General features: G+C 43.3%; 1 protein-coding gene across 3 annotated transcripts in view; it reads right to left on the reverse strand.

Moving 5' to 3' along the window:
* prkn (parkin RBR E3 ubiquitin protein ligase) overlaps positions 1 to 14,033 on the reverse strand; it is an 833,127-nt gene that overhangs the window by 499,188 nt on the left and 319,906 nt on the right. For all 3 annotated transcript variants that reach the window (XM_033025724.1, XM_033025722.1, XM_033025723.1), the window contains one exon: positions 5,105 to 5,220. In XM_033025724.1, coding sequence (XP_032881615.1) covers positions 5,105 to 5,220 — 116 coding nt within the window. The remainder of the gene's footprint in view (positions 1 to 5,104; positions 5,221 to 14,033) is intronic.

Genomic DNA, 14,033 nt, shown 5'->3' on the forward strand with positions numbered 1-14,033 from the left:
AACAGACTTCATCAGAGATACCAACCATATTCAGGAAGATGCAGCTGTAGCCAGAGGAACGAATAAAGACAGCGCTCGCAGGAGACTAAAGCTTCTGGGTAATCATGTTTCAATATTTACAGCTAAACTACAATGACTGTATAGACATCATTGGTGTTTCAGCAAAACTAGATGAGAAGTGGTTAATTTGTTCAAAGCATTCAACATTTATCAAAGGTTTTTTGGCAACTTTAAGTCAGTAGAGATGTAAGAGAATGTTGCTGTTGTAATAACTATTGACAAAAATTTTAAATGAAGAGTACTATTAGCTTGAAGTATTGTCTGGAAAGGGATAATGTGCCCTTCATCAATCATTTATTTGTGTCCACAGTGGGATGTCAGTGTTGGGAATGAAATGTGTTTCCTCATTTTGCACTTAATTGTGGTTATTTACTTTAATAATGTAAAAATGGCCAACATTGATTTTAGGCCTTATATCTGCCTCTCTTGATGTTTATTTCCATTGACCAATAATCACCCACTGCCAACCCTTTAGAAGTGTGTAACTGCTTGGTATGAGAAACAGTGGAGGAGAGAATGTCTTTACTCTGATTAGACGGTGCTGGAAAAGCAAACATGACAGCATTTAGAACCATCTTAGGGGTGAAGAGCGTCATAAGAGAAACCTAAATCCTGTAAATGCACTAGAATGTTTTGCTATGTAAAACATTGCTTTGAGGTGTGATTGCTGCACAGCAGGTTTTACTTCTGGTAAAAAAAGGCACAATGTGTTGGAGTAACTCAGCGGATCAGGCTGCCTGACCCGCCGAGTTACTCCAGCACTTTGTGTCTTTTTTGTAAACCAGTATCTGCAGTTCTACTTCTGGTATGTTGAGTGTCTAATAGCAGGGACAATGCTCGACCAAAAGTCTATGCGTACAGACTTGAAAAAAAAATGGCATACCAGCAGTTGGATTCTATTTATAAAATGCTAACAATAAGCACATATTAAGAAAAGCAAGCTGCATGCATTCATTAGACATAACTTCAGTTGGTCAATGAGAGGTCTCTTTTCTAGTACATGGGCTAGTAAAATACTGTGCGATAAACAATTGCTGGAGGAACTTAGCAGGTCACTATGGAGTAGGGTGGAGGTAAGGAATTGTCCATGGTTCAGTTCCAGACCTGGCTGAGAATGTAGAGAGGAAACAGTACAAAGAGGTGAGAGGGAAGAATGCAGCAAGGGCTGGCAGATAATCAGTGGAACAAGGTGAGAAGAGAGATGTTGGGTAGATGGTGCCCAGTGGAGGAGGAGGAGGAGGAGGGCTGGAGTTGGAAGATAGTAGCTAGTGGGCGATAGGTAGACTCTTACAGAGAAAGAAACAATATGGAGGCAGATGGAGCTAGGTAGGAGGAGGGGGTCATGGGGAGTGAAACTCACCTGAAATTGGAAATAAAAATCCTGGTTCACTGAATGAAATATAGTGTGATTGAGAATATTATTCTTTAGGGTTAGGAGGGAGAGATAGATCAGCCATGATTGATGGGCCGAATGGCCTAATCTGCTCCTATCACTTATTATAAAACAAATGCGACCTAAGATCATTATCCAGTGCAACATAAATACCTTCCAAAGTATGTCAGGGAAGTGTAATTACAAATGGGCAGTTGACAACTCCAGAAACTCTACATCTTGTTCGATGAGTATGTTCATTTCATAATCGGACCAATGTTATAATATTTTCAACTCTCACTCAAACGCCTCACTATTGAAAGTTTAAAATGATGCTAGGAGAAAGAAATATACTGACAAGTAATTTAATGTATTTTTCAATCAGGTAAATTGACCATGATAGAGTCATGATTTACCCCTTAGTAGATTTATGTTAAGTTTGTTAATCGATTCAATAATAGATGATCAGTGTGACTTAATACAATACAGAACCAGTATCTTATAACCAGAACCTTATGAACGAGAGGTTGGGCTTGCAAAAATAAAGTTATCAGCAAGTCATGCCAAAAGAAAATGCATAAAATGGTGCGAGCAGAAGCACAAATTGGGTAAATAAGGGAAGGTAGAAAGAACAAATGACAATAAAATGAATTGCAAAACTGGGAATATGAAAAGAGATGTGCTGGGAAGATTGTCAGAGATTTCACCACCTTTGTGGTGGAAACAAAGTACATGCTGATTCTGTTGTTAAAACTGCCTGGCTGAAATGTTAAAGAAATATGATCCTTTACTAACAATGGGTGCAACTAAATTAATAACCTTGAAGATGAGCTTGTTTGGAAGTTCTCTTTACTTCATCAGAGCCGCAACCAATGAATAAGCACTGGCGAAATGCCTCATTGCCAGAACTGGCCAACAAGCACCAAGACCTGGCTTGGCTGGTGGTGAGAGGAGCCGCCCGAGTAAGATTCTTCCTGCACCGTCGGAACCTCACTACCAGCTCACACTGCCCTCGGGACAGCTGCTATGGCGAGGAGATGGTTGCCTACCTCTTCGCAGAGTGTGGATTTGCAAAGAGAGTCTGGAGAGGTTTGCAAGGATCCCTGACGATTTACTCCATCACAGAGGACTGCGATTTACACACTGTTCCCAGGGACGCATTCAGAGACGGACATCAAGTGCTGCTGAAGGTTATCAACTCGGTGAATCAACTTGGGCCCCGCCCCAAGCAGCTGCCCCGCCCCGCCCCAAACAGCAGCCCCGCCCCAAACAGCTGCCCCGCCCCAAGCAGCAGCCCAATGTCGGAGACCCGACCCAGCCCAGCCTGGAGTCGGAGACCCAGCCCAGCCTGGAGTCGGAGATGTCACCGTTGTCGCCAAACGGAAAGCGGAGACTCTGATCCTGGCGGAGGAGAATGACTAGCAACCAGCGCACCGCCAATTAGAGCCACTACCCCTCTGGTCCCCCTCGCTGGCTCCTCCGCCCTCCCCGTGATGCCCCCCTCTCCCCCATGGCTCTTCTCCCGTCTTTTCGAGCTCGCTCCCCCCGCCCACACACCCCTCCCCCCCACATGCCCCCCTGTCCACGCCCCACCGCCCACACCCCCCACACAACACCCCCCCTCCCTCCCCCACAACCCCCCCCTCCCCCACAACCCCCTCTCTCCCACAACCCCCACTCCTGCACAACCCTCCCCCACAACCCCCCCCTCCCCACAACCCCTCTCCTGCCCCCACAACCCCTCTCCCGCCCCCACAACCCCTCTCCTGCCCCCACAACCCCGCCCCCGCCCCCACAACCTAATAAAGATTAAATTCAGCCTGCTTTTGAAATAAATCCATCTTAACTTGCTGCAGGGAGGCAGAGAATACAGATTCCACCAGAATCAATGTCACTGTTTCAGCTGCTCTCAAACACTGCAGCCAGAAGAGATTGATGCAACATGTCTTGTTTGGGCTGTACATTTCTTCTTCCAATATCTCTGACCCAATCTGTATTACCACCTGTGAAATTCAATCAGTCAGTTCAATAGACCATTTTCCTTTCTCTTTCCTGGCAAGGGTAAAAACGATAGCCTAAAATGATTGTCACCATATGAAAAATGTGCAGATTTACTTCTGAATGGAATTTTGTTGCACCTCCTTTCAGGTTTTAAGGGGAAATGTAATTCCATCAAGAATCACCAAATTCTTAACTGCAAATTTAAATGAATTATTGGTATTGCTGCATAAATGTTTAATTCAATAACAAAGTTGCTGACCAACACCAGTGCCATTAGAAGGAGTTAAAAATAGAAGCATTCTGTAATGAAAGGTGCTGGGCACAGTGCATTTTGTGAATATTTTTTTTATGGCACATAGACTCAGCAATGGAGAACACAATTGATGTCTATAGGGTGGCTTGGAATTTAACAACATCATAGTGAAAGCAGCAAGCAGCAAGCCATGAGGAGGACATTTGGAAGTACATGGATAGTTCTATGCTGAAAACCATTGCAGGCTGCACCGTTGGGTGGGCTTTGAGCATTTTGTGGGAGGTATTTCAAATTTCAATTTTCCTACTACAAATGCTTCTCTATTGCTGAAAACCAAACAAGGAGGCAAACAAATATGAATTCTAAAGTAGCAGCCACAACCAAACGTGTAAAGATTTTGGAACATGTAACTAACCAAATGCTATCAGTTCTCAATTTAAACAGTAAAACAAATTCATTGAAAACAAGCACTAAAGAAGAAAAATGTAACCTAAGGATCATATCCTATTGGATTTCCATTTGCATGCAAGCTGAATCAGACATTAATTGATGTCAACATTGAAGAGCTGTTGGAGATAAATCTTAAGTATTTCCATCTTTTTAGGTGCAAATGTCAAATGTCTGTATTTAACATTTTATTTTAATCACTGGCTGTTTGTATGAAAATCAATTCAATTGATAGCACAATGCATGAAGATCAGCCTAGAGAAACTGACAAAAATGAGATATATCAGAAGCGTTTAGACCACTTGGGATGGGGTAGGGAAGTGGAGCAGCAGTCTGCAATTTGTTTGTTTCAGATGCAAAGCAAAACCCATAATTCTGTAATCCGTGTAAGAATGTTACCAGAATATTTTTTCTAGATTCCAGAAGAAATAAACAAAGAAACTAATAACATGCCCTGAATTAGAACTATCTTATGAAATACTATGTCACAAGCTGATGCATCTCAGCAATGGGGAAATTTAGATTCTGCTGAAAATCTGCCTAATACAATCAGGGGACAACTTCACGCATTTTTTTTAAATGAAATAGCACTTGGCTGCATAGCTTATTGCCTAATTCCAGTATAAATTTATGAACATTGAATAATTAAGCAGAGAAGGAGGCCAATTGCCCCATCACATTTGCATTGCCAGTTTGAGAGAGATCTCAAATTATTTCCACTCATATGCTTCCTCCATGAAACACTGCAAACGTTTCTTTTTCAAATATATGTCTAAAATTTCTTATTGATAGCTATTATTGAATCTGCCGTTACAATAATTTCTAATCATGACAACTAGATGCAAAACACCTTTGGTTCTTCAACCACTCATTTTTTGTCTCATCACTAATTTTCTTGCCACTGGAAATGGTCTCTCTATTTACCAAAGTCTTTCATCATCAACAAAGCACAAAATAAATACCACACTTACACAGTCTCAGTGCAGGTTATACAGGGGACATTTTGCCTGTTGGGAGTAATTAAGTTCAAAATCACTGATGCGTCGCTCTCGGAGGTTGGATGGTTTCCACATTTGAAATAAAACTCCTGTAAAATATAAATACAATTTATGGACCATGTTACAATGAGTATGTATATTTTTTCCATTGACTTATAGTTTAGTGATTAGAATCCATTAATCATTTCAAAATTCCACCTGTGTATTATCAACTATATTGGTTTGGAAAGAGTATATTGTAATGATTGTCTTAAAAAATGTCAGAATGATGGTGCACGCACTATATGTGATTCCTCAAGCAAGACGTTCAGCAGCTGATCTACACAGGTTAGTGCACAAATTAACTTTCATTACAATTCTCCTAAACCTGCTTTCTCTTTAACTCTTTGAATTCCTCGAGACAAGTTAGACCCCTTGCAATTCACATATGGGAAAAGTTTGTCTACGGAGGAGGCTATTGCCTTTGCCCTACATTCAGTTCTGGCACACCGCGACAATAAGGACACTCATGTCAGGATGCTATTCATTGACTACAGCTCGACAGCATAATGCTGAATAGGCTCAGATCTAAAATTCTGGCTTGGGGCCTCCATGTAAATAGGCTTTTGGACCTCTTGACCAAGGTCCAAGGTTCAAGGTCATCGGGTGGTACTGCACATCGGCTGCCTCGCCAGCAGCGGGTTCGTTATTTTGACTTTTTTTGTTTTCTTAGTATGTCCAAATGTAAGTTTTAGTGTCTCTTGGTATGTCTTATGTGGGAGGTGGTGGGGGAGAACAGTGTAAACCTACCCTGTTACCAGTTATCTACCAGCTGTGGAGCGGATTTTACCATCACGGAGCGGGCCGATCCTTTGCTGGGCATTGGCGGAGAAGAGCTCCGACCGCTGGCCTGCGGCCGATAACATCCTGAAGCCGCGGTCTCCGATAAGGAAGTGGACGATTCGGGAACTCCAAGCCGCGGAGTGTGTTCGATCTGTCCCAATGTCGGAGCTTCGATCATCCCGACGAGAGGGCTTGCACATGTTATAGCAGTGACTACGGAGGGTCAAGGCCCCCGACTAAGGGTGAACAAAGAAAGAAGACTGACTGAACTTTATTGCCTTCCATCACAGTGACGAATGCTGTGGTGGATGTTTATGTTAAATTCTATTGTGTATTGTGTTCATTTTTATTGTATGGCTGCATGGTAACTCATTTCACTGTACCTTAATTGGCGCATGTGACAAATAAATGTGAACCTTGAACCTGGAACCTCTTTAACTCTTTGAATTCCTCCAGACAAGTTAGACCCCTTGCAATTCGCATATCGGAAAGGTTTGTCTACGGACGAGGCTATTGCCTTTGCCTTTGCCCTACATTCAGCCCTGGCTCACCGCGACAATAACAATACTCATGTCAGGATGCTATTCATTGACTGCAGCTCAACAGCATAATGCTGAATAAGCTCATACCTAAATTGGCTTTTGGACCTCTTGACCAGCAAGACCACTGTCAGTTAGAATTAGAGTCATAGAGTTATATAGTGTGGAAACAGGACCTCCGACCCAAATTGCCCACACCGGCCCACATGCCCCATCTACACTAGATCCACCTGTCTGCATTTAGCTCACACCCTTCCAGCCCTATGTGTAGGAAAAAACTGCAGATGTGTCTGAAGAAGGGTCTCAAACTGAAGTGTCACCCATTCCTTCTAGCCAGAGATGCTGCCTGTCCCACTGAGTTACTCCAGCATTTTGCGTTCTTCTAAACATATTCTATCTATGTACCTGTCCAGATGTTTTTTAAATGTTGTGATAGTACCCGCCTTAAGTACCTCCTCTGGCAGCACATTCCATACACCTACCAGCCTTTGTGTAAAAATGTTGCTCCTCAGGATCTTATTAAATCTTTCACCCCTCACCTCAAACCTATGTCCTCTGGTCCTTGATTCCCCTACTTTACCCAATCTAATCCTCTCATGATCATATACACCTTTATAAGATCACCCCTCATCCTCATGTGCACCAAGGAATAAAGTCCTAGCCTGCTCAACCTCTCCCTATAGCTCAGACCCTCGAATCCTGGGAACACCCTCGTAAATCTTCTATGCACCCTTTCCAGCTTAATAATATCTTTCCTATAACAAGGTGATCAAAACCGAACACAATACTCTAATGTGGCCTCATTAATGTCTTGTACAACTGTTACATGACCTCCCAATTTCTGTACTCAATATTCTGTGTGATGGCCAATGTGCCAAAGGCCTTCTTGACCCCCTTATATATCTGAGACGCCACTTTCAAGGAACTATGTACCTGCACTCCTAGATTCCTTCTCTACAACACTCCCCAGAGCCCTACCATTTACCGTGTAGGTCCTGCCCTGGTTAAACTTCCCCAAAGGCATCTGTATTAAACACCATTAAACATTCCTCAGCCTACCTGCCCAAACGATCAAGATCATGCTGTAATTTTTGCTAACCATGTTTGCTATCCATAATATCACCCACCTTTATGTCATCTGCAAATTTACTAATCATGCCTTGTACGTTCTCATCCAAATCATTGATATAGATGACAAACAGCAATGGGCCAAGCACCAAACCCTGAGTCACAGGGCTCCAGTTTTGAAAAAAAAACTTCCACCGTCTCCCTCTTTGTCCTTCCACGAAGCCAATTTTCTATCCAGTCGGCTAGCTCTCCTTAGATCCCATGCGATCTAACCTGTCAGATCAGCCTACCATGTCAAATGCCTTGCTGAAATCCATATATACAATATCTACAGCTCTGCCCTCATCCACATATTGGTTACATCTTATAAAACTCATTCAAATTAGTGAGACACGATCTCCCACGTACAAAACCGTGCTGACTATCCCTAATAAGTCCTTGTCTATCTAAGTGCATGTATATCTTATCCCCAGAATACTCTCCAGTAACTCTCTGAAGACAAAGGTTAAACTTACTGCTCTATAGTTCCCAGACTTTTCTTGCAGCCCTTCTTCAATAGAGGCACAACATTTGCCACCCTCCAGTACTTAAACCGAATTTAATAATCTCTATAATACTAAAACTCTTTGTCTTGTTTGTGGCTATGTGTGTGTGTGTCAATCTGGTTAATTTTCCTATTTTCCTATTTTCTTCCAAACGCTAGGCCACAGCCTTCCCATTTTCACACATTCTACTCACATTTTTCCTGTTGAGGCGATAAACATCTTCCCGTTGCATTCCCATCTATATTTCCGAACATTTTAATCCTTTAAAGTTTTTTAAAAAGCCAGAAACCTCACCCATTTCGGGAAAAAACACCAGAGTGACGTCACAATGGACTCGCAAGGCAGGATGGGCCACTCTGGGAGGGGGGGGGGCACTCCAGCGCACCCGAGTGACGCACAATGCACTCACAACGCAGGACGGGACATTCCGAGAGGGAGAGGCACTCCAGTGAACTGACGTGGCGGCCACTGTTGGCGCCCGACGCCTGACGGGGAGGGTGGTGCTGGAGCTGGAGCCCGGGGCTTGGGATGGGGCCGTGACCGGGGCCGAAAAAGAAGCCGCCGCTGGAACCAAGGACGAGCCTGGGTCCGGGGTCAGGGACGAGCCCGCTGGAGCCCAGGCGGTGGCTGAGCTGATGACTGGAGTCTACATCCAGGGCCGGGCTGAGTACGAGAACCAGGCCGAGTTCCAGGCCCTGGTGCTGCTCTACGACCTGGGTAGGTCCTGGGGCAGGGAATGGGAGTGAGGGGAAGAGGATGAGGAAAATGAGGAGGAGGGAGATAGGGTGGGGAGTGGGGTGGTAGAGGGTGATGGGGCTGGAGGAGGGAGATGCCTCCCCCCTATCTTCCTTCACTCCCACCCTCTCTACCCCCCCCCACTCCCTCTCTACCCTCCCTCCCCCTCTCTACCTCCTCCCTATCTACCCTCACTCCCACTCTCTCTACCCTCCTCCCTCTATAACTCCCACCCTCTCTACCCACCTCCCTCTACCCTCCCTCCCCCCACTCTACCCCCTCCCTCTCCCTCTCTACCCCCTCCCTCTCTGCCCCTTTCCCCCTCCCTCTAACCTCGCTCTCTACTGCCCTCCCCTCCCCTCCTTCCCTCTCTACCCCCTCCTCCTCCATCTCTACCCCCCTCCCTCTGTACCCCCACCCCCCACCCTCCCTCTCTACCCCCCTCCCTCTCTACCCCTCCCCCCCTCCTCTCTACCACCCCTCCCTCTATACCCCCCTCCCTCTCTAGGGACTTAAGAGGGAGCGTGAAAAGGAGGAGGAGGGAGTGTTGGGGGATGAGGAGAAATGAGCTGCGCCTAGGCAGTTGGGGGCTATGCCTGAGTGGTGCAATATTGCGTTGGGGGAACGGCTTGCGTTGTGGGAACGGGTGAGTGGTGGAATCTTGCGTTGGGGAGCAGACCCCAATGGGTCTGCACTTTGTTTTGTGACTCATAAATCTTAGCCAGGGCACCTGCAATTTCTTCTCTAGCTTCCCTATGTCTTTGGATATAACATGATCAGGCCTGGGAGATTTGTCCACCTTCATACGTGTTAGGACCTTCAGCACCTCCTCGACTGTAGTACTGACTGCCCTCAAGATACTTCCATTGAATGCTCCTAGTTCCCCAATCCTCACGTGTTTCTCCACAGTAAAACAAAGAGAAATACTAATTGAGGACCTTTCCCCTCTCCTGTGGCTCCATACAGAATGACTACTTTGATTACAAAGGGATCCTATTCTCCCTCAGGTTATCCTATACCCTTAATGTACATAAAATTAGTCATAACATTTCCTCCACCCTGACCCTCCGCACTCATTCATAAAGTTATAGAGTCATACAGCATGGAAACAGACCCTTCAGTGCAACTTGCCTATGCCAACCAAGATGCCCCATCCACACTAGTACCACTTACCCATGTACTTGTCCAACTGTTTTTTAAATGTTGTTATAGTTCCTGTCTCAACTACCTCTTTGAGCAGCTCATTTCATGTAGCCACAATCCTCTGTCTGAAAAAGTAGCCACTCAGGTCCCTATTAAATCTTTCCCCCCTGATCTTAAACATATGACTTCCGTACATTGAGTGAATGCACAGTCTTTTACCCATTGTAGGGAAATCTATTCCCCTCATGATCTTATACATCTCAATAATATCACCCCTCGCCTTAAACGTATGTTTCCTGGTTCTTGATTTCTCTACATTGGGTAAAAGACTGTGCATAAAGTCCTAGCCTGCCCAACCCTCCTTATAGTTTAGCCCCTCAAGTCCTGGCAACAACCTTGTAAAATGTATCTGCAATCATTCCAGCTGAACACCATCCTTCCTACAGCAGGGTGAGCATAATGGAACACAACTAAAAAAAAAACTTTCTTCTTGGCATTAACGGGTTTCTCTATCCAAATTAAAATGTATTGTATCATGTGAACGACACAGACAGGACATACAACATGCTATCGGCAATCCAAAGTTTACTTGCATCTTAACAGCACAATGATTCCTTTGATTGTCAACAGCGTACAATCCAATCGGGCAGAAAGTGGAACTCATCAGTATGAGCCTTCTGTTGGAGAATTGAAGTGACTGCTGTTATAACCAGTTAGATCAGCTGGGGGATAGGGTTGTGGTTTGAAATCAATCAATCAAGTGTTACTTTTTGTTCCTGTTGGTTTTCTCTAACACCTAGTTAAGTTCTAGGGTGAATTAATACTTTTTGTGAACTTCTGTAATGGCTTCGTTTATTTAATATCTGCTGAGCAGAAGCATACAGATAGAGAGATAGGATGCTAAAAAATGTTTAAAAAAATTAGCTTTAAACGTCTTGTTCTTCTCAAAGGAAATCGCAGTATGGGGCATATTCAGTCATTGATATAAGTTGACACTACTGGACATTTGATGTGTTTTCTAGACACAAGATGTTGATGCTTGAATCGTGAGCAAATCATAAAGTGCTGGAGGAAATCAGATGGTCAGTCACCATCAGTGGAGAGAATGGACAGACGATATTTCATGTCAGAAGCTTTCTTCAGGTTCCAGATAATGTTTTGGATCGTGACCCTTTATCAGTGAAGAGTCCCGGCCTGAAACATTGTCTGTCCATTCCCTCCACAGATGCTATCGGACCCACTGAGATCCTCCAACCCTTTGTTTTGCTTGTGTATCTTATATTCTCATTTCATTCAAGACATTTTAAAGATCTGCAGTAGTCTATATTTAGAGCATTAAAAAACTTCTCTTTAAAGTAATTATGATACTCAATTTTCCAAATTTTCAAGTATTTTTGTATGTATAGAGTTGCCTGAATATAAACACTCAAAGTAAGGACTGGTTGATAATTTCAAGTTAACAAAATGCACTGAGATTCCCAAATACAGGAATTTACAATATTTATTCCACATGTGTGAATGAGAATTTGACTGGATGGTACATTAATTCTGCCACCAATTACTACATTAATGCCAACATTTTTCCCACTATGAAGTAATCCATGGAGGAGAAAGTTAACATAGAAATTGCTTTATCACATTTTCATGATATTAAAATAGCATTGTGGGTCACCCAAATGTTGATTGTAAAGCTCCATAAAGATCATGATCATTGCGTCAGTTTCAGCACTGCGTAGATAGACATAAAATGCTGGAGTAACTCAGTGGGTCAGGCAGCATAGCTGGAGAAAAGGAATAAGTGACATTTTGGGTTGAAACCCTTCTTCAGACTGAGAGGCAGGGTAGAGGGCAACTAGAGGTATAAAATGGTTCAGAACAAATCAGAGCCGGTACTGATGACCAAGTAAAGGTGGAGCCCACAATGGTCCCTATATCCCTTCGTTATCACCTAACTTCCAAACTAATGATGGCAACAGGTTTAATTATTCGTTGAGATTCTAGTTAAAAGCACATGTTGTTGTACTTCTGAAGCTCGGCAAAGTTCTCCTGGACCCAAAGAGCAAATGGCTAATTTCCTGGCTTTACTCCTTCACCAATTTTATAAGCTCAGTTTCTTGGTGAATCTTACATGATACATTACAGATGACTAAGACTTTAGACATATAACAAGTCAACAGGCCCTTCAGCCCACAAAATCCATGCCTACCAGCACTATCACTACACACTTGGGCCAATTTAGAATTACTGAAGCCAATTAACCTACAAACATGTGCATCGTTGGAGTGTGGGAAGAAACAAAGCAGCTGGAGTAATTACATGCTGCATGTACAAATCTGTACAGACAGCATGCCTTAGTCAGGATCAAACCCAGGTGTCCGGCACTGTAAGTCAGCAGCTCTACCGCTGTGTCACTTTGCTGCCGCTTAATTTCAGAAAAATCTAATCACTGGTCTCACTTTTACCATCTCTTCAGTTGCAGATGACACTGTCAATCATCAGTTATTGCTTTGGCAGATCCAATGACTTGTCAGCAGACTATCAGCGGGTCCATTTGGTCTAAACACCATTGCTATTGTGCGAAATGGCATTTACCGCAAAGCAACCCAGCACCCAGAAGTTTAATAGCACCTTGTTCTTTAACATCTACTTGAATCAGTAGTCACTCCATTCGAATACTTGAAACTTTATCTATGCCGGCGACAAGAGGCAACATTTCCCTATCAGATGACCGGCCTTCAACCAGAAATATTAACTCTGTTTCGCTTTCCACAGATGCTGCCTGACCTGATAAGTGTTTCCAGCAAATTCATCTTTTAGTTCAGATTTCCAGCATCTGCAGCTCTTTGATTTCTATTTACCTGTCCCAGATCTGTTCAGATTGTTAAACACTCTGCTGGGTCCAGAAACGTGGCACTATGTTCGGACTGCTTAAACACCTCCCTCTAACCCTGACTTCTTAGTAATGCTTAGTAGTGGGGGACAGATTCTGGTCAGGACACGATGCATAATGGAAGGATATTTTTAAAAGATCACTCTGCCATCGTAATAATAGTTTCCCGTCAGGGAACTCACCTAAAAATAAAACATGATTTTAACGTAACATGTCTTAATATATTTGTCATAAAAAATAATAGAAACTTGGAAAGTTTTATTGAAAACAGGATAATAAAGGAATGCCCAAGAATAAGGGCTTAATATGAGCCTTCTCGCTGAGTACAGACGGTAACTGCATTCAATACTGGAGGAAATGGACTGGGATGGCAGTTAAATCTAACTATCTAGGCAAATTCTCCCCAGAGCATAAACCAAAATGATTTTTTGATTGACCCTCTAAATAAAAGTTCAGAAACCTCAATGGTTACTTAAATGAATTCAAAATATTGCCTTCATAACCTTTGTACCATCATCTAACCTCTCATCCGTCAGAATATTCCAGTGGGCTTTGGATGTAAACGGATTGAGTAAACATACCATCAGTTCTAGGATCATTTCATTTACTGTAAATGGGTCTTGAAAACCCTAGACACTAAAGTTTACTCAGGCATGAGTGTCCTTGTTTATTCTAATTACAGCCTATGTATCCACTAAATAGTAATTAGATTACGTCACTGGAAAGTGCACAGGAATAAAGATTCACAATGGCAGTATTTGCTTAATCACCTTGCAAGATTATCAAGATTCTAAACTGTACGTTAGTCTATATGTACTAAGGCTAACCCAAGTGCAAGACATTTATTCTTTCAACTATTTAACATGGGGATTAGCCTATTTAAATTAACCAAATGAACAAGGAATGCTGAGAACAAACGTTTCCACTGTGAACCTGGGCAGATTAAAAACAAACTCAGCCAGTTCACTCGAAGAAATGATTCGACCCTACTGCCTTTCCAAGTGTAGAAACGAGGAACTGCCGGTGCTGGTTTACACAAAAGTATGCAGTGGTGGAGTAACTTAGCGGGTCAGGTAGCATAAAGAAGGGAACATCACTTAGTCATGTGCTCCAGAGATGCTGCCCCACTCACTGAGTTAATTCAGCACTTTGTGCCCTTC

Source organism: Amblyraja radiata, chromosome 8, assembly GCF_010909765.2.
Source record: "Amblyraja radiata isolate CabotCenter1 chromosome 8, sAmbRad1.1.pri, whole genome shotgun sequence".
NCBI lineage: Eukaryota > Metazoa > Chordata > Chondrichthyes > Rajiformes > Rajidae > Amblyraja > Amblyraja radiata.